This window comes from Accipiter gentilis, chromosome 6 (assembly GCF_929443795.1).
Source record: "Accipiter gentilis chromosome 6, bAccGen1.1, whole genome shotgun sequence".
Lineage (NCBI taxonomy): Eukaryota > Metazoa > Chordata > Aves > Accipitriformes > Accipitridae > Astur > Astur gentilis.
In genome coordinates this window covers 12,947,193-12,968,771 of record NC_064885.1, presented here as the reverse complement: position 1 = coordinate 12,968,771, position 21,579 = coordinate 12,947,193, and the positions used below count along the sequence as shown (strand labels likewise).

At 45.8% G+C, this 21,579-nt stretch overlaps 1 protein-coding gene across 1 annotated transcript; it reads right to left on the bottom strand.

The window, feature by feature from the left end:
* Positions 1–1,339: 1,339 nt before the first annotated feature.
* FKBP6 (FKBP prolyl isomerase family member 6 (inactive)) lies at positions 1,340–21,440 on the bottom strand. The gene is made up of 8 exons (XM_049802767.1): positions 21,230–21,440; positions 19,802–19,891; positions 19,153–19,355; positions 17,741–17,860; positions 16,499–16,693; positions 16,066–16,175; positions 12,967–13,057; positions 1,340–1,393 (listed from the first exon to the last, which is right to left on the bottom strand). Exons 1-7 carry the CDS (start codon positions 21,438–21,440, stop codon positions 12,979–12,981), a joined length of 1,008 nt encoding a protein of 335 aa, XP_049658724.1. The 3' UTR covers positions 1,340–1,393; positions 12,967–12,978.
* Positions 21,441–21,579: the final 139 nt, after the last annotated feature.

Below are 21,579 nucleotides of genomic sequence, written 5' to 3'. Positions count from 1 at the left end.
CTCTGGGAAAAAAAGCAGATCTGGGAAAAAAAATAATCACTGCATTGGTTTTACAGGACAGATGACAAAATCCAAACCTTGCACTCCCTTTAGGTCGCTCTTCTTCGAACTAAGCAGCACAGCAGGATTTGACCTCCTCTCAGACACCAAGCCATTCTTTCTCCAAAAGCACAGAGGACCAGAATAAGTAGACAAGCAGCAGGGTCCAGAACTGTGCTTGCAAGGTGCTGCCAACCCAAAGCTTTCCTAACCTTTCCCCCCGCTGCCCCCTCACTTTGGAACATCCTACCAAGAGAGCATTTTATTTTAAGACACCAACAGAGCATGGTGGCAAGGAATCCAAAAGCCATAAAGATGCTGGCAGAACAAGAACACTTCAGACATTTCTCTCCTGGCAAGAGGCCACCTTGGATCGCACAGTGACCACAGGCAACCCTCCCTGCCCAGCAAGTCAACATCAAGGCACTGAATCATGTTTAGAAGACATTATCCAACCTAGTCAAACACAGGCAGGACAAATACCATGAAAAAATTGTTTCATGTCACCAGGTTCCTCCTCCTCCATGGCTTCTTACGAGTTTTGCATTTACCTGCCACCATAAAAACATTTGATTTTGCATTTAATAAATCTCAGCCACACCACAAAGGCATAGGTTCAGAGAGACACAGGGAGTACACAGCGGATTTTGCTCCAAAAGGAAACAGACTTGATCAAAGCTAGAGGAGTCAGCAATATTTGTAGGGGATAAAGCTGGTATTTTCAAGTAATTTGAAATTTAGTATCAACATTCACAGGAACATTCAGCCAAAACAAAGAGCATAACATGCTGTTGCCCAAGAAGGGAACTAGCTATACAGCAACAAACCAGACCCTATTTCCAAATTCCAGTTCCTTACACTGAAAGAGACATTAATCACTCTTGCCAGTTTATTGTGCAAAAGTCCTGCCAGCATTAGTTCTCAGGTTGATTTATTTTCTCAGAACAAAAATATCAAACAATTTTTTAAAGAACAACCTGTATAAACAATACAAAACTTCATGGCATCCTACTCCCATTTACAGATTCCCTAAAAGCAGCCCAGAACCTGCAAGAGGTAGGATGTCAGGCAACTTTTCTTCAAAGACTGTGCAGGAAAAGAGAGGGAACGCCTTTCTCTCTCCTACAGCAGGATTTTGTTCTTCTGGAAATAGCCTCGGAATATGGCAAACAAAACCAACTTCAGGAAAATCAGGTTGTATATAAACACAGAACCTCCACTTCACACTCTCAAAACAAGACAGTGCTCTTGCCCCTTTTCCCAAAACACAGATGCAACGCTGAGACCTCCACGTGCCCAGAGGCAGGTCTCCTTCCTGTCCAAGGAACGGCTCTTTTTGTCAGCTGGCGAGGTCCTAGGATAACAAAATACCACAGTCAGTGTCCCACAGGGATCATCTGTACATTTTATTCCATTTTAGTATTAAATGGTCAATTGTTACTAGCACACATCTGCAGTGGCCCTGAAAGAAACACCCAGAATTTGTGGATTAGCACAAATGAAACAGGCACAGTGAAATCCCCATAAAATTCATTCAATTCCCCTCACATAGGACTTGTCACTTAATACTCAGTTTCCTCCAAGAACTCAAAACTAGCAAGTCCACCTCAGAGAAACCCTGAGAACACCCTACACACCACCTCCCTTCCTGTATGGGGTCATCCATGCTACCCATCACTTGTGTTTTTCCAACCCTGTTCTGGGAAAGCCAGTGCCTGGATACTTACTCTTTGCCTTTGGCAGATAGTCCTGTGCCTCCTAGAAGATCCACCATTCTCCTCATCTGAGATTTCTATTGCTTCTCACCATATTTACCTGCTCCCATCTTCTCCCATTTCCCACACCCCCTTCCCATTTGCAGGGCACAATCACCAAGAGGCCTGGCTGCACCACTGTGGCACCAGCAAAGGATCACAAAGTATTCCCAGCCCCAGCATTTTGTTCTTTCTTAGCTCCTCCTGCCCCATCACCCTCACTTGTGGTTGGGTCCTCTTGGAGTCCTGGCACACACCAAGAAGGTGACACCAAAGCCTCTTTCTCCCCTCTGCAGCCCCCATCCCTCCCCCTCTTTAGGGTCATGAGAGCTTCACTAGAAGGAAACCAGTATCTAGGCACAGGGTCAGTTTTGTCTGGATATAAACCAGAACTGTTTCTAAACTGTGATTATTTCCCAACCCCCCTCTATTTCAAAGGGGAACCTCTTGGGTCACTGATCAGGACTTGGACCACCTGCCTCACCTTCCACATGGCTACACTGACCTTGCTGCCAAAAACTTACCTGCTCCTTCAGCACCTCTCCTAGCCATGCTTTCCCTCTGCCTCTCCACCTGCAGACAGAGCCAGCACCTTCTCCTCCCTGACCCTTGCAAGCCATTTGAGCTGGATTTCAAGTGCTGGTCTAACACTGCAAGATCTGTGGTGAAGCTATGGTACACACAAGCACAATGTAGAGTTCCCTCTTGGCCCCACAGCCATTAAGCACCTGGGATAAAATACACTCATATTCACACTGCTTTCTGATGTGCCTATTAAAGTATTTCAACATCCTGTTGCTCATGGTGTTGCTGCTCAGAGGTAGCACCTCTGAGATACAGAGGAATATTGATAGAGAGGATATTTCCCTGATTTGTCATGGTGCAGATGGTACCAAAACACTGCTGAGAAGCTAGCCTTCTCCTTCTGTCATCCATAGGATGAATAGCAGAAGGAAAAAAATTATAGAAAAATCCTTGGAAACCCTTCTAGAAGATAACCCATTATCTGTCTCCTATAGAAGTTCTAAGGATCAAAGAAGGTACATTCAAAAGATGCCCTACCTTCTCCCAGCTCAAGAACACCAGGAGCTCAAACCAATTTTTCATACTCCTTCAGCAGCCATAGCTATGACGGCTTGCTTAGCTGGCTCAGCTGCAGTGGCAATCTCTGCAAATGTAAATCAAATTACTAGTAGCAAAATGGGGAAGCCTGCTCCTTGGAGGGTATCAACTTACAGACTGCTAACCAGAAGGCAAAAAAGCAGTAATTGTGAGGAAAACAGATGCTTTGCAGACTAAAGGATGAGAAGATGAAGATCACATGATGCTCAAAATCCACACCTCATTCATTATATATATATATATAGCGCCTTGAAAGGATCACAGGATAATTAGGGCTGCCAGGAACATCAGTAGGTCTCTAGTCCAACACCCTGCTCAGAGCAGGGTTAGCTATGAGGTCAACCAGATTACTCATCTTCCTCCAATGACCTTGAAGAAGCTGAGTTTTAGTCAGTCTGTGTGCTCAGAGCCACACAAAACCCATAACTCAAATGTCACCCTGCCAGAAAACTATAAGTCTGAAACAGGACAATGTGCCTCTCAAGGGCTGCCCCCCATTTCAAGTTTGGGATAAGAAAAGCACAAAACAGTTGAGCAACTCAAGATTGCCAGAAACACAAGAGTAAAGAATTCTGTCCTAGCACAAACTAGGATTCACAGTAACAAGTCAGTGCAGAGTCCCTGTCCCAGTTCACCCAGACTCACAAAATCCCATGTTACAGTCTCATTTAACAGGCCACCTTCTATTGTCAAACCTTCCAAAACCGGGCATCAACAAGGTTCACTGTAACACAAGATATTCAGTCAGCTTCAGGCTGGCAGAGCTTTCTAGTATCTCCCTCAACCAGGAGAAGGGGGAGAAGAAGTTTCTAAAGAAAGAAAACTACTGGAGAACACTTCAGCTGATCTGTTATCTTTGAAAATGAATCAGAGATAAAAATGCTTAAATCATTTCTCCAGTTGACAGCAGAAAATTCTAGCAACTAGGACAATGAAAGAAAGGTTTCTGTAGTGGAAAAAAATTATACTTGATGTGCTATAGTGTTCTGCATGTTATTAGAGAAAAAGCATCTTTGCTCCTGCTAAACTGCAACTGACTTGTACTCTGCTACTTGTCAGTCTAATCCTATCTCCACACAGTGCTTCATTTTACATGTCCCTGATAGGCATACTTAAAAGATAATCACTCGATGTTTCCACTGGCTGTTGTGGTTTGGAGTGTCTAGCTGGGTATAAAACCGACAGCTACCGAGACTTCTTGTGCACCATAAAAAACAAAGGATCAAACTGTGAGTCTTCTGGTTTCATAGCTGTTATTTGAAGTACTAAAGTCTTTACATTGAGCTAATTAAAAAAAAATATTCAAACTGAAACCCTAAAGCCATTTCAAGAAGTGTTTGATCAGTTTGTCTCTTTCATTTCTACTTAATGGCTACACAACCAAAAGAGAAGTAGAGGGGAAACGCACAGCCCTGAAGATGCAGAGAGTTGGATCGCATTCAAAGCATTTGCTGCTCCTGCACGTAGGAGAACAGTGGCCTCCAACCAGGACTCTGCTCCAATATTTGTTTCCTTCACATAACAGTAGGTTGGCAGCAACTCTGCCACAAAAACCAGCAAGGCACATGCTCACTTTGAAGTTCAGATATAAGTCTGTTGGTACCAGCTATTTTAATTCATGCTTCAGAAAGACAAGGCACTCGATCATCAATTTACAGTAAGCAACATACCAGGTCACAGGTCATTTATAATTCACAGTCACCTTTACTCTGCATTAAAGCCATAATTAACAGTTAATGTTTAACTAAGGCTTTAAAATATGTTTAAGCTGCTTTCTTGCATAAAGAACTGTTCCTGCCTCTTCCCTAGCTCCGCCTTTCCTACCTCCATCTCTAGCAGGGCTGCAGGAAAGTATCATGTAGGCACGAAATACAGCAGGTAAAGTTTTCATCAAAGCATGACAAAACTGGAAAGTAAGAAGCATGCACTTAAACCTTAGCTCTTGCCAGTTCAGCCCTCATTACACCCATGCTTTGAAGCAGCATCTCCCAACAGCACTGCACTGAGATAACCCTCAGTGAGAAGAGTGCTCCTCAAGAGAAGTTATCAAGTCATCAGCTTTCCAGAGGGCAGCCTGGAAGGCTGGCCTGGCTTTTACATCCAAAGAAGTGCCTTTAATTGATGTTCAGAGAAATGTAGCCTCCATGTGTCTTATGGGAGACAATGCCTTCTTTTCAACACCTCTCAGAATGCCTTCTTTTCAACACTTCTATTCAAATCTAAATAGGATTCTCACTGACCATGGAGAAGAAACGAAGGAAAGTTTTGACTTGGTAGTCAGAAGGATACAGTATATCTTACACCACAGCTCCACATGAGCACGCTGGAAAAACAGATGTTAATGTGCACACATTTGGAGCACAGATTAGCAAAGGAGCTAAAACCTTCTTGAACAGCAATTGCTTAAGGAGTGCTCTTCACTCAAACCCCAACAAGCCCAAAAGAAACTGCTACTCTGGAATGTCAGCCTACAGAAAACCACTGCTACCGGCATGTGAAAAAGCTCCTCCTGAAACGCACCACGTGGACCCCATGAGAGGTTACTGACAGGCTGCAGCTCTCCTGAATGGCAAGAAGAAAGCCCAGCAACAGCTAGGGTGCTATCAGCTAGCCGATAACAAGATGTGCTGGGCAATCCACCCTGATACAAGGAGAAGAAATAGCAATTTACAGCGCCAGGCTATTGTGGTTTTATCTGGACAATTATTAGAGAGAACACGACGTATCGCCATCCCAGGGAGCCTGTCTCTGAGCATGCAACATGCCTTCAGAAAATTACCTAATTAGGGTACCACATATCTGCTACCTACAGAAGTGATTCTGCAGTCAGCCATACCCTTGTTTCTCTCTCTAATGTGTTGTTTGGGGATGTCCAGCTGTTAGTGCTTCAAGTGGACTCACTTTTATGGCCAAGATGGCTGTGAAGCCTACCTTCAGAGTGCGGTAGCACACAAGCATGCAGATGCTCAGAGACTCCCCAAATCTGAAGGCTTGAGCAGGCTCTGACTACCCCATCACAGGTGCACCAAATGTCCAAATTCACAGATGAAGGTGCAAGGAGCAGATGCACTATTCCTCATTTATATAACCAAGCTATGTGAACTTCCATTGCCAGCTGAAGATCCATGCCTATACACTTTTCTCGCACGATTTTTTTTTTTGCAAGTCAATCTGTCATGATCCTCAGCTCTGCAAAGGATCCACAGCCAGTTTCAAGCACTGCCTGTATGCTAGACAGACAGCTCAGTGGCAGGATGAATTCTCCAGAGATCTTTAACAAGTCTCAACTCCAAAGACCCTGAATGCTGATGACATGCACTACCATCCTGAACCTGAGATGATGGAAGAAGAATCTGTCAAGTCTGCTCAGATCTGTGATAGGACAAGGATACCTAAAGCAAAAAGGAAAAACAGAAAGCGGAGCTCTTTCCCAACCATTTCTAAATAAAGCCCCTTACAACAGCACCCAGACAAAGCAACAAAACAACTGTTCAGAGAGCAAGAGGTCTCACAAGAGGGACAATTATGGGAAGGTGAAAGAAGGGATGAACTCTTCAACACACACTTCTGACTCACAAAGGACTTCATCCAGCAAGTCTGGGCTGAAACTGATCCTTATAACAGCTCCCAGTCCTTCAAGAGCTCAGATAAGTTTCATGTCCATAATACTCAGCATTCTGTCAAATCAACAGGTCCCTGACAAAGCAGGGTGGGTAGTGGGAGAGGCACATGAAGGTCATGTCTACCCTTACTGGAAATAACTGCAGTTCTGCAAGCCAACTCACTGCAGTGCCAGGACACCCCCTGCATCTTAAGCAAAAAGGTCTTCTGAAAGCAGCATTCTCCAAATCTGAGGCCCTTGTTAGTATTTCCTGCCTCTTGGTGCTAACCACCATAAACACTGCCTTTTTGCAAAGTGCTGTTGCCACCGTGTCAGACACAGGAATCCCTGCCCTGGTGCTGTTCGGGTAGTGATGTAGCCCCTGATCTCCTCAGCCACTCTGTGTTGCTGCTGATGGAAAGGACACCCCATTATGGGGCTGCACTTGGTAAACAATGCTTGACAGCTCACAAGCAGAGGAGTATTTCCCAAAGCCACAATGAACACTTTTGAGGGCACTTAGCACTTACTTTGTTAACCTCAGCTGTCTCTGTATCATCACAGCTACTACAATGCCCAGTTAAGAGTATTTTAAACTATTCTAAAGTCTGTCAGTGTTTCACTGCTCACTCTGCTGGAACAGAAAGCTGGCAGGCCTCACAAGACCCTGACCAGCACCCTCTCATAAGAAGAGCATCTCACCTGAAGCCTAGGGTATCAGGTCATTAAAAGTTTGCAGTTTCATTTGAACAAAGTGGAGACTGTGGAATAAGCAAAAAAACCCCAACAAACCCCCAAACCCCCACCAAACCCATCGGAGGCCCCCCAAAACATCAGCTACCAGGGCATGGTTTGCACCACCATCATCAAGGTTTTTTTTTCTTCCCAACTGTGTGCTGAAGATATCTTCTGCTGTTCTCCAGTTCCCCTCTGCTCTGAGTGCTGCTACAGGCTCTGATGCCTTGTCTCAGTAGCAGAGTCCTCAGTGCAGTGCCAAGCCCAAGCAGTGAGACACAGGGACACCCACATTTAGCGACACTGACCCCAGTGCAGGTAGGATACATGGGCACAGCCAGGCCACAGCTGGCCCATGTCCATGTAAAGCAATTTACATCATTGAGCATGTCTGCTCAGGATGAGATGTCACTGAAATAATCAGGCAGTGAAAAACATCCTTTGCTCTTTAGAGGTGGCAACAACCTCCAAGTCCAAGAGGATACATGATTCTTCATACGGGCACAGTTACAGCTCTCTACACTCAGCACTCCTCCAGTAAACTGGACTAGAACAAGCACACAACAGTAAAGCATGGAAAAGGGCCCTTTGTTTTGCTGTGTAAGGCATGACCTTTTAAAATCCCCAGATTTAAGACTAAGAGAAATAGATAGGATAAAGACATTTCTTCTACTAGTTCAGAGAGAAAGTCTGGAGCACCCCAGTTCAGCAGGACTGGTGGTCAGGCATGCCAGTTCTGCCTGGTTTAGCAAGAGCCTGGGGAGAGCTGCTTACCACTGTCTGCAATGCCACAAGGACCAAAAGCAGCACTGGGGACTTCTGTGCCTCAGCTACCAGCACAACTAAGCTGTAGCTGCATCCCAAGCCTATGAGTCACAGGCACCTGCAGCAGGCTCCCATCCAAAATCAGTTTGGTCACTACCTACTTCAGTGTAGGTTTATGCAATTTGCCTTTTTACCCATCAAGGTTAACAAAATATTTTTACTTATACTTCATATAGCTTATCACAACTGAAACACAGGAGGTGGAGAAAGGAGACTTTAAAAGTGATACTTCAGAGAAAACCTTAAAATAACCATGAGTCTCCTTGCTGCTGGAACTGAAGGCCAGTAACACTGAATGCTCTGCAAACCTAAAACTTTCTTCATAAAGTAATTCACATCTTACACATAGACCATTCTCTTTAAACTCTACCTGCATGATAAACTAAGCATTATCACAGGAATAAAAAGAGCCCCGCATCTTTTTCACTCTCCACTGATTTGTAACAGCAGCATATTTTATCTTCCAGCTGCTGACAAAAGCTCTGAGAAATAAAAGCCTGCACAGGGTTATTAACTGGGGACTTAGCCTGTCCTTTCCAGGGCAAGTGTGCTGGGTGGCCTCAGGCAGGCAGACAGGAGCTTGAGAAGAAACGCAGCCAGGAACCTGCTCCTACCTCACCTGGGAGCTTTATGTTTGAGCACACAAAGGGGAACCCCGGGCTTTAGACACCTGCAAAGTCTTAGAGAGGGTGGCCCTGGGCTGGGCCCCAAGGCAGTTCTCTGATGAGGCTGGAGAACCATCACTTCACCAATGCCTTGGAGTACAGGCACAGTAAGGCACCGAGATATTGCATGGGTCTCCCTCCTTTCCATTCATATCATCTTTTCACTTCTAAGCCCAGGCCAGATCTCCCAATCTGAGGAAAGCCACCCCTAGAGCATTCAAACCAGGGAGCCATGTCCAGTACACCTGACCAGGAAGTACACATGTCATCTCGCCACTGACAGAGCCCACCAATCTTCCAGGGAGGTATTATTACAGGTACTACCGCAGGCATGAACTGTACAACTCCTCTGAAAAAGACAAAGATGCTAGAAGGGGAGAGAGCTGGAGGGAAAAACAAACCCAAAACAAACCCAACCCAAGAACCTTATTAAAGCTTTTCTCCTTCCTCTGCTTAGCAAGGAGATTGCTTAATTAAGTCATCCTTCAAGCCTTCCCACTCGCTCCAGCAATGCTCAGCATAAAGCAGATACCTAATTTCCTTCGCAGCGCAGGACATCTCAGTGGTACAGTAATTTGCGTACTCTAAAGAAGTGAAATTGCCAGTTCTCTGTTGTTCAGCTTTACACAGTGGGTAGGGACAGTATCAGCAGGAGGCACATTTTAGATCTGCTCAGTCATAAGGGAGAGCAGGAGGGGAAGGAGCAAGCTGCTGCTTACTCAAGGTCTGGAGCCTTCCCAAGGCAGGAGTTTTGACTGTTATGCACATACTTCTCAGTTTATTTGCAAGTCTCTTTCAGCTTATTAGGTCAGTTTAACTGGCAAATGCTGCTTATTTTAAGCCCAATTATAGTCACTTCTACCTGGTGACTACCAGGTAGTCTACCACTGGGTGACACAGCCCCAGTTCTGCAGCCAATTCTCACCAATTAATGGCTTCAGGATTGCTATACTCTGCTATTTGTAGCAATCTCAAGTTTGACCTCAGAGTCATAGTTTCCTGCCATAATTTCAGCATTGTTTGTTTTCGCTGGAATACTTCCCCGTGTGCTCTCAACTACTGAGACCACTTCCCCTGTGTACTGAGCTGAGATACACATTAGAGGCAAGCTTTCAACTTTGGCCCACCTATAATATTTTTTTAAATTTTAAAAATTTAAATTTTATATTTTTTTTAAAGTTCAGAGACTTATATTTCTGGGATGAAACTATCACCAAGGTCCCTCTACTAGAATCCAGACATTTCTAGGCAATTTGTCCCCACACCTGATGATTAACCTATCATGAAAGATCACAGCAATACAACAATAAGAAATCACTTTTTTCCCTGCTGGGTCTTTCAAACAAGGAAGAACAAAAAGCTCCAATAAGCCAGCAGTCTTCATCCCACCCATCCTGCAATTTAGGGGACACTGAGGATGACTTTGAGCTACACACATCCCAGGTAACCTGGCTCAACACGTCTGCACCACACAAAGTGTACAGAGGCAGGAAAATAACCCAAACCCAAAGAGGGGCAAGCATGAGACCCAAGCCGCTGCATTTGGAAGGAACTGCAGCAGGATGGATTTAAGAAAGTGTGCTTCTATTTCTCCCTCTGAGTATTTCTGAATTCCTTCAGGAAGTATCACAAGTGGCCTTGCATTTCACCAAAGAGAAGATTTATTCTGACCTGAAACACTGTTAAAAAGGCAGAAAATGTGCTCTGAGCAAGATGTTTGTGGCAATTAAAGGAACTGGACTCTACAGTCAGAGATACAGAAATACCAGGCAGAATGAAGATACTCAAGTATGTCTGGGTTTGACATACAACACAGCCCTGGATTATTCAGTACAGAGAAGTGAAGCATTTGTCCCTGTAACAGGGCAACCACTGCAGAACTCACCAAAAGGTATAGCAAACCCACCTGGGAAGGAGCTCTGAAGCAGAGGAATGGATGTAGCACTGTTTCAGGAGGGAGAAAATGCCACAACTACAGCTCTGAGTCATTTAGCTGGTAAGCTAGACAAAGGGTCAGGTCAATGCTTAACAAGCACCTGCCAGCTGGTATATAGGAAAGTTTTCCATAATTGTTACGATTCCACTGGATCATTAAACATGAGCTACAGGCAGCATTCACAGGCCATCTACTCACTCAATGCCTAAGACAGAAAGGATGAAGCAGGCCTGCCAGACTCAGAGTACAGCTTGTACCCTAAACTGAACTTGTACAAAGTTGTCAGAAAACACCAAAGAATGTTCTGCCTCAAGTCTGACTAATTAGCAGTGCCTCTGATAGAGAGCAGGAGCTCCAGTTGGAACTGCTTTACTCCTCTCTGAATAAGTAATGAAGTTTAAGCAAGATGCAGCAGCAAACCAACCTCCAGCTAGCACAAGGCCCTGCCCTGCAAGAACCTCCTCCAGCAAGGGATTTTTCTTGCAATGAATTAACAGTAGATTCTTGTGTAGGTCTCAGTCATTTATGTTTGTCTGGAAGACTTAGTATATTCTTAATACTGTAACTAAAAATCAACTTCAAAGAAGGTTAGAAGTCTTTTTATCTGACAGCTGTCCATTGGCTGTGTAAGGCAGGAGAACTCCAGGAAAGTGCTGTACATGTGCATCAGTAGGAGACAGTGGAGAAACTGGCTGGTGAAGAGTTCAGCCCAATCCTTAAGCTTGCCTCCAGCAGAGGTTTCTCTTTTTCCCTTCCCCTTTGCACTTCTCAGTCTCCACTAACTGAAGACACTGTTTTACTTAGAACAATAGCAATGTGCCATTACACCAACTGTGTGGAAATCAGTATCTTTGCAAGCTGCTTTCTGGGAAACAAGAGGCCACACCACCTTACCCATGGAGGACCTGTCTGGTGACCCAGCAGACCACCACATTCATTCAGAATTTCCACCATGAAGCAGGGCCAGCTCATGCACAGATCAACACAAGAAGCTTCCCAGGTCAGGCACTGCTTCATATTACTATCAGATACGAGACCCAAGTCCTACAGGCTTCTAAACTGCAAGTCTCTGAAATTCAGCACATGGAGAATCAGAGCCTCCTTGCCAAGTCCAGAGCCACAGACGTCCTGCACAGGCTGGCAAGACCACTTGTCAACCTTAAATCCCCTTTCACAGCTACTTGTCTGGGTGTAGGTACCTGCTAACATGCTATCAGTCTCATCCTGAACCCAAGGCAGAAGAATTCGTGCTCCGAGGCAGTTTAGCAACATGCCCAGCTCAGACCTGGGCTCAGGCGTGGCAGGAGGTGTGAAGACTACAGTAGGGAGGGACATACAACCAGAAGAGGGTTGTGCTGCTTTAGGAAGCAGATGTTCAGTCAAACCTCTTCCTCAAATACCAAGCTTCCTCACAAGCACAGACAAAAGAGCCAACCTTAAAATACCAGACCTGCACTTGCACTGCTACTGATGGAAAGGCTGCCTATACTCATTTGCTACAAGTAAAAGAGGTACTGCCTGTATTGCACGAGAGAATGGCAGCAAACTCTGACAGCCCTGAGTTGCTGATGCTTTCTGACAGAAGGCTGCTGTCATTTTCCACAACTCTCTCCCTAGGGTTTACCCCGAGGCAAGAGACCAGTGAAGATTTCCGCTCCCCCTTGCACCCCCCCAAAGGTTTTTGACAAAAAAAAGAATGATCAAAGAGCCTTTGTGCATTTATAAACCTGTCAATTTTGCTAGAAGATTTAAGGCTTTAGAGAGCCCAAAACATCTATCTGAAATTTTCTATACAAACAGGTTTTTTAATATTTAAAAAAAACAGAAATAAAATATTTAGATTTTTCTTAAGTGAGGCATTCCAACAGCTCCAGACAGGAGCACTGGAGAAGAGGAGGAAATCCAATTCTTAAGTTTGACAGGAACAATTTTTTTTGTTTCTTTTAATTGGCAGAGAAACAAGACTACACAGCTATTTCTCCCCCTGGCTCTGACAAGGAATAGCTGGAATGAGCAGCACAGGAAACAACAAAACCAAACTTACTCAAGTGCTGCTAGTTTCAGGTTCCTGTCCCACGCCAGCTTGCCTCAGAAGAGAGATGCCCCAAGCCGAACATGTAGCAGTGTTTCACCTCAACATCCTGCCCTCTCCCCTTCACACACTCCCATTACCTTACATTTTGACTCCAAAATCCTCCCATACAGAAGAGAAGCAGGTTCCCCACCTGAAAATGGTTCAGACACAACAGAGGTTTTGGGGGACCCCACCCTTTTTCACAACTTAATTACCTTTATTTGTGGTCAGGCAGAAGAAGATTTGAGAGGGGCAAACATTCGACAGCACATTTCTTTCTCCTTTTCCATGTAGCCCTTGTAGCAGCTGCAAAGTAGAGCACAGCATGGCATCATGGGCTGTGGACTGCCCACCCAACTGTCAGTGCCACAACCAGAAAATATTTTTTTTTTTTTTCTATATAAATAAATTAGCCTAACATAAGAGTGTGCTGGTAGCACAGATGCAACTCCTCCAAGCCCTTCTTTCTGCCATGCCAGGGAAGGAGAGCTGGAAACATCCCCAGACCTTGGGTCTCTGCTTTGCTGGTGACTATTAGCTAAGTAGATCATTTGACTTTTGGTGGCCAGATGCTTTCTACACCAGCTTGGCAAGCATATGACAATGCAGAGGAAACCCCACCTGTGTCCTGTGGTCTAGTTTCATGTCTCCTCATTTGTGCCATTCTTTGTGTGAGCTCCTTCAGCACCTAGCAGGAGACATCATCCAAGCACCCTACTCCGGGGTATCTTCCATTGACACTGAATCTGGGCAGAGGATGCGTAGGAGACAGCAGGGATTTGTGTCCGGACTAAGTGGACAACAGGGCAGATGCTTCCTCCTCCATTCTCACTTCCCTGCCAGCACCACATTAGCATGGCAAAAGCTTCCCAGACTGCTCCATTCTAATCACTGCTTCTCCAAGCACAGTGTCTTCTGTACCCTGTGCTCTCACTTCTCTGGCAACAAGGTCTCACTGGTGAGGAATCCCTGAGCCAGAGGGTGACTCAGTTTGGGCACCATCCCAGGGATCAATGGCTGCCCACATGGTCAGCCTTCCTGCATCTGCTGCCATATAAGGTCAAAAGCAAAGGTTTTTGTTGCAACACACCAGCAACAGCACAAGTGTGACATTGGCTAATGCTCTCTCAGCCCCCTTACCATCAGCACCTGTTGTCCAAAATCTCCAAGTGTTTCATTCAATGAAATCCCAGCACAGCAAGTCTCCCACTGAGTAGATGAGGGATGCCCACATAGACTGTGGACGGCACGCCTACATAGACTGTGGACGGCATGCCCACACGCCTGCCACAGCAGGAAATTAAAGAGCCCCTCATCTGGAGGCACAGATTCATGGCAGGTATCAGAACAACCCCATTTTGTTCTGGATTTGATGCAATGCAAGGCTTCCAATAGAACTGCCAAATCCAGCAGCAGAATTTGCACCATCAAGACCACTGCAGCTGGTACCAGTCACACATTCCACAAAACCCTCACCCTGGTTTTCTCCAGTGAATTTTGCCAAGAACCTGGTTCAGCTGTTACACAGATGTTTTTCAAAGTTTTGTTTCAGACAGCAAAAGGTAGCTGTTGATTAACACACAACATTCCTTTTTGCAAAGTGTAAATGTACTCGGTAAGGAAGTGAAAAGCCTCCAAGAACAAGATTTTGATTCATATTCCATTTCTGAAGCATTTGCCAGATCACATTATGAGTTTTCTCAGGCAAGGCAGTTTGGCAACATTACAGGATCTAGACTGAGGTATGTCATAATTAACAACACCCGATAACATTGTCTTCATCTATTTTATACTAATTCCACTCTTTGTCATAGTAGAAGCAAAAAATACACCAATTTTAGCTGGCACTGAAGCAGAAACTCCCCAGACAACACAGCTCTGAGTGGTTTAACGCGTACTCAGCTTACTGACACATGCATTAGTTGTACGTGCTATCTCCAGTCAGAGCCGACAAGCTTGCCCGCTGCTTCCCTGAAGGGAGAATGTCTTGTTGCTTCCTGGCAGCACAACTTCAACATTATTAGCAAGATTACTCTTTTACCTGCCAACATATTTTGAACAAATCCAAGGAAATACATAAGGCTTCTAGAATCAGGACTTCTAGCACTGTACCACAGGTCTTTGACACTACTCACATACCAAGCCTCCAAGAGTAGCTAGCCAGCCATCCAGATCTATTTTATAGCTGCTTGCGCTCACCTAGCAATTTGGTAGCTACATACCCAGAAGCAGATCAGGATGAATAGAAGTGGTTTATTTCAGATTTCCAGACCAGCAGTTAATACTACCTTCAAGTTCTTTGTACTTCAGAAGTAACAGAACAAGTTTGAAGACTTGGTGTTATCACAGACTATTAAAGATTATGTGGACATATAGGACACTGACCTCCAAGGACAGCCCTCTACCAAAACATTACCTGGTGAAGGCACTCAGCCCACGAGACTGGCTTTTTCAGCTGCACCAACCACTCTAATAAAAGATGTTACTGCTGCCTACAAACCTTTTTGCAAATGCCTAGCAGCAACACACAAAAGAGGGTTCGTATTCAAGGGCTGCTTTGTGATCTCTGAAGCTGGGGACTGCATCGCCTTCTGCATCTGTGAACAGTGCCAGAAGTACAGCACACACTTTTGGGAACCAGCTAGTGCTTTTGCCAGTTTCAAAGGGAAGAACAGAATGAGGGGAGAGACTAGCGTTAGTCATGTTTTGGTGGGGCTAGGGCATGACTAAAGCTGGCAGGATTGTGCTGTACTCAGCCTGTGGGCGAAGGCAAAGTTTTTCTTCAGGATTGCTCACTTACTACCTCCAAGACAGCAAGAAATTAACTTTCAACAGACATTAGTATTTGTAACATTGTACACTGAAGCACTTGCAGTGCAGAAGAGCTGCTGTAACTAACCAACACATCTTAAAGGGGATGAAAATCATACTTACTAATCCAGAACAGTATCTGCTTGAGCACTAGCCTACTGCATTTCATTGGTTTTGAGGCATCTCAGCAGCCCCCATCTCCCTGTCATCACCCTGACCTACCTACTCACAAGAAGCGTAACACACATCCCCCCAGAGAAACTGTACAGAAAGAGTGGGTGCTCTCAGCTTCTTACCCATTACCTGTAACCACTGTGTCTGCAAAATGTTTGCATCAGCTGCCTCCACACTAAGAGAAACCTTCTGCATTTTCCCAAGTCACTTCCTAACCCAATAGTTTTGTGCCTTTTGGTTTTTTTTAAACATTTTAAATATTTTTGAGTGGGTGTTCCAGCCTGTCTAAGCACTCTCTCTTCCACAGGGATGGAAAGGAGATGTCTCACCTTGCCAACTTTTTCAGCTCATTGTTAATATCGTGGTTAAACGGCTGTATATGCTGAGCTCTGACCAGGAAATCCCGGGCTTTTTCATATTCTGTCATGCAGAGACAAGCCTGCCATTGAAAGAAGACAGAGGCATCGCAGGATAAATATAGACTCACTGCCATTATTCAGGACTCAAACATGTGCAACCACAAACATTTCTGAGACAGATCCAGGTAGCTCAGGAATCCCCCATGAAAAGATCTGCACGACAGATTTACAGGGCCAGATTTTCTAAGATGTCAGACGCAGACAAACCACCTCAACTGCTGCAGCAGCTTAGGAGGCCTGGCCCAGAATTTAGTGGTTCTCCTTGGTTCATTCAAGGTTCTCTTGGTCAGTCAGGCCAGGGTATTCCTTGATGTAGCTACCAGAGGAATTTATTTTTGCCCACCTGGCCACACCTGAACAGCGCTTTGGCATTTCTTTGGTCAATCTCCAAGGCCTTCTCCCCATATGCCAAAGCTTGGGCAGGACGTTCCAGTTTCAGGTAAGTGAGAGAGAGATTCAGGAGCACCAGCAACTTGGAAGCATTGATCTGACACTGCTCTGCCTCACTGGAAGGGCTGCGACCAAGGATGGAGAACGCCTGAGGAGACAGGGGAAAAAGAACTAGTGCACAACAAATCTGTTACAGCAAGTGAGAAATCCATCTCATCAGACAGCTACAACCATGTTTCTGCTTACTTATGTCAGTTAAAAAATAGTAATAATCAAAACTCTAAATATACTTCATGGCATTATCAGTACAATTAGCCAGCTCAGCCATAAGACTACAGGTTTAGGAACCTATCAAAGAACTTGAAAGTGGCAGAATAAGAAAAATTACACACAAGACTCAGACTTTAAGGACAAAGATGGAAGAGAAATCTTACAGGGAGAAAGGCAATTTAAATTATTTTTGTTACAAAAATACCAAGAAAAAACAACTGAATGGAAGGAAGAAAAAAAATCATAAAACCTCACTATCTCTGGAACAAAGGCAGATGCATTCCAGTTTGGGAATAACTATTTCCCTGCCTGGAGAGGTTGTGGAATCTCCATCCTCGGAGATGTTCAAAACCTGAATTGACACAGTGCAGGGCAACCTCCTGCAGCAGGGGGCTGGACTAGACAACCTACAGAGGTTCCCACCAACCTCAACTACTCTGATTCCCAACTGGAAGGCTAAAAATGTTAGAGTGCCCAGTGTGCCAGTCATATCTGTTTCCAGACCAAAGGGATTCTAAATTCTTTCTCAAAGCACTAATCACCACACTGTTGCAATACAAGGCCATGCTGTATTATAACATCACCCAGCAAAAACTGACCTGAAAGGCTCTGGTTCAGCAGTCAGCCATGCAAACTGCTCAGGGCTCACACAGCTGCTGAGATGTACTCTTCTATCTCAGCTAGAGCCCACAGAGAGCAAGTCCGAAGGAAAAGCATTCTGCCTATTCTGCCAACCCTCTTCTTCCTTTACCACTGTTGCTCACAAAAAGCAGGTGTCTAAAGATCTGTTCTTAAATAACAAACTATGCCTGGAAAATATAATAAAGTTATTTGATCTCTAAATTGTACTTGGTACAGTGAGCTAAATAATCACTGCTTTCACAGCTTTTACACAATGGAAGACATTTTTCTTCTGGTGTCATACCCTTTTGTATCTGTCTTTGGCACCCTCGAAGTGCTGCTTACGGTAGAGGTAGTTGCCAAACTCTCTCTCCGTGTCTGCCACTTTCAACACCTTTTGTAGCGGAAATGTATCCTGCTGTTCCTGTACAAAGAAATACCTGAATTTCAGCTCAAAAGAAAACAAGCAGACAGCTCAGATAGGAGAGTCCTGCACAGTCAGTCCCCTTCTATTCACAGAGCAGGAGCCAGGCCGTTGTCAAGCTCCCTGCAGCGTCTAGCCAGGACACCACCACCCAGCATTTCCCTTTGCCAGGCTGAAACATACCACTGTTCTTGTGCTGGTAACTCCTGGTGAAGAGTGCTACCAACCAGGTTAGGAAGCTCACCAGGACCAAAAGGACTCCAGGGGAGGGAAAAAAAAGCAGGAATTTGTTCTTAAATCCTGCCCAACTCTCTCATCTGCTTAGCACAGAGCAGACAGTTAACACAAATGCTACTGCTGGCACAAAAGGTGAAGCTGATCAAAAGGCTTCATTGCTCTAATGGCTCAGTATCACCCAGCATGGCTACCTCAGGCCAGCTCTGGAACCAGCCTGACACCCACACAAGACAACAACCAGCAAAACAAAAAACCCCAACAATAATAAAACAATATTAAAAAAAAATTAAAAATCGAGGGACAGGTTTTCTCCTGGGTTTGCTAGTTTGAACCAGCTCACAGAGAGAGGTCAGTTAGTCAGAAAGGGTGGGCAACTAGCAAGGGGAGTAAGCTTTTGCAACAAGTGTGGTTCACTCACAGGGCTACGTGTGGGGAAAAAAATGGCCTGTGCAGCAGCAGGAGGGAATGAGGAGGGCCTCCCCTAGCAGTGCTGCTGCCTGTGCCCCACTCACTGACCCACAACCACAGTCCAAAGCCCTTTACATGAAAAGGGGGAATTAACAATAACACTGTAACTCACCAGGGAGGAAAGCCAACAGTGAAGGAGCACTTGGGAGAGCAGCCAAGAAGCAGAGACAAAGGGTGGGGGCTGGGGGGGCACTTGGACACTGCAGCCTGAACAGCATTTTTACAGACAGCTCATTACTGTTCCTTCAGAAAAATTCCTGGAAGCTGGTGCCCTCTAGTGAAACCATGAGGTTTCTTATAAAGCTAAAAATAAATGGAAGTCATTCCACTGACTTCAGCACACAGGAACAAACAAAGGCAGCTCCCAGCTTCTCCCTCTGCACAGGACTGCAAACAGAGCAAGGCATGCAGGGGCAGCATTAAAGGGCATGTGTTTGTATCACAGCAGAGCTAGCAGCCCAGGGTCTGGATAACTGCACCTGCATTAATCTAAACATAGGTAATGCATGAGCCACAGCAACTGGAAGGAAAGACAACAGAGGTTTAGCCTCCAGATTTAGGTCTCAAACCTTATTAAGGCAACTCACAGCAGTCAACTGAAAGAATGTGTCAGATTCATCCGAGTCTAGGAAGTCCAGCACCTCCACTTCGAACATGACCGTGGCATTTGGGGGAATGAGAGGAGGACAGCCCTGACGCCCATAGGCATAATCCGGTGTGAAGACAAATCTTGCCACCTCTCCCTTCTTCATTGTCAGCAGGCCAATTTCCAGGCCCCCCAGCGTAATGTCTGTCACAAGATTTGGAAGGTCATAAGAATCACACACATGGAAACCCCCTTAGACACCAAACAACAATCTGTCCTAAAGCCTGGAGGAAAAAATCCTTGGTAGCTCGTATCTCAGCAGCTACAATGGTCAGCTGCCCCCTGTTACGGATTATCAAGGCAGTCTGCTGTGGGATCAAGCACACAGTGAACAGCAACATCTCCTCTCCGGTAATCTAAAAACACCAAGACAAGCACCCCCACTGCCACTAACAGTCAAGAGGGGCAGAGAGTGATCAGTTCCAGACTGACCATGCCCTGTGTGAAGCAAAAGGATTTTGGACTCCATTAACAAGTTTTAAAGGTTTCAAATAACCTAAAGATACTAAACAGCATTTAAATTGACATGTCCTAATGGGCTGGTCTTTACAACCCCGAGTCCCAGGACAAACTTTTTGGCCCAAACTTACCTTTTCCAAGTTTCATCAGCCCAGGAAACTTGCTGTAGTAGTTTGTGCAGAAGGGCTCATCCCAGTGTTCCAGGTATCCAGAGTACTTCACTGTGGGACCCAAAGCAAGGAGTCAGAAGAAAAAAGCAAGAGTTTAATATCATATCTAGTAACAGTACCATCAGGAGCACACTGGGAACTGGTTTTGCAATGCCACCCTGTTATCCTGCTTTTCTTTTTTTTCCTTCTGCTATAAAACAGCAGAGGCAGCACAAACCACCCTGTGTTTTGTACCAAAAACGCGATCACATCCCAGGAGCCAAGTGGTGTTGACTGTGTTTTAACATCATCACCAGAAAAGGCAGCTGCTTGACAGTCCTGATCCCTATCTAACTAAGGGATGTGATTTTGTGTTTTTAAGAATTGGAAACTTCAGCTGTAGCAATTAAAATGCCCCAATTGTCTGCAGAAATATGTAACAAAGCCTTTCCTAACCAAAGCTGGAGCCCTAGAAGGAGAAACAAAGAAGAAAACGAATCATTCCAAGCTCTGCCACTCTCGTGGGCACTGTATGCATAACTCCAGTTCTCACTTAGTTAGAAAATGCAGTATAATGGGCTTCCCTTGACACGGCACCAGGCCCTTGCACTTCAGGAACCACTTTCAGCTTCAAACTTCTCCGTACTGTGAGCACAGGTGGGACCTGGAAAGCCTGCTTTTTTCAAGGTCAAGATGCCCTTTCATTTAATCTGTCAGCCACAAGAAGTTAAACAGAGTATTCCAAGTGCTAAAATACTGATAAGGAGAGCAGACAGTCTCTGAAACAGAAAGACATACTACTGTATAAGCACTTTAAGTTCTTGTTCTGATCTCATGCTAAAGTCCAAAGCACTCAGATCTGCCACCCACAAGCACCTCAACATTAGAGGCTCAGGGGATCTTTTACAACAGGTTCTGCCTTCTCCACTTCCTCCAGCACATGCTTCAGGCCCAGCCACACAGATCAAAGCAAGGACCTTGCACCGAGACATGAATGACACGGATGAGCACAAGACCCTGACTTCAGTCTACACTTCCAGGGAGTTTTGGTTTTCTTAGTTCTGCTAATAACAGATTAAATTTAACAATTGCCATTTACAAAGAAAGCTGCTCCAGAGATGGTCAGCGGACCCTGCAGGTTTGTACCCACGAAGGAGGGCACAATGTTACCACAGAGTGCACCAAAACCTCTGGGGAGCCAGGCTGCCGGCTCACGCAGCGCTCCTTGCAGGATGCCTGGCTGGTGGCGTGGAGCAGAGGACACGCAACCTGGGAGAAGGCGCGAGAACCAGGCTGGGCCCCGTGACAGGGGGGTGCCCAGCCGCTGCCGCATGGCCTCCCGTGGCCCACGGGAGGAGCACGGGCACCTCGGCCTGCTCAGCACCGCAGGCCCTGGAGCCCCGGCAGTACCTGCCACAGAGGCGGCCGGGGGCACGACGGCCTGCCCAGTGCCGGGGCGCAGCTCCTCCTTGAGCACGCCTCCATCGCCGCTGAGGTCCCGCAGGCCCCGTGTCCGCGCCAGGCCCCGGAAGGAGGACGCAGCCGGGGCCTGCCCCGCCGGGCACGGCCTCTCCTGCTGCCCGAGCCTCGCCTCGCCCGCAGCCCCGCCGCGGCCCACCATCATCCGCAGCGCCTACGCCCCTCGCCCTCTTCACCAATCACCGCCCACCACACCCTGCGCCTTCAGCCAATCACGCTCCGAGGAACGATCTCGTCCCGACACGCTGCTTAAGAACCACGCGCCGGCGGCTCTCGGGGAG

Excerpts from the sequence above, each read along its gene's own strand:
- FKBP6 (XM_049802767.1), bottom strand. The coding sequence starts at position 21,440 with ATGGTGGGCCGCGGCGGGGCTGCGGGCGAGGCGAGGCTCGGGCAGCAG. Across the intron at positions 19,356-19,801 it reads GCTGATGAAACTTGGAAAAG|ACATTACGCTGGGGGGCCTG; the intron begins GTAAGTTTGGGC and ends ATCTTGTGACAG. Across the intron at positions 16,176-16,498 it reads CGCTGTTCAGGTGTGGCCAG|GCTTGTCTCTGCATGACAGA; the intron begins GTGGGCAAAAAT and ends TTTCAATGGCAG.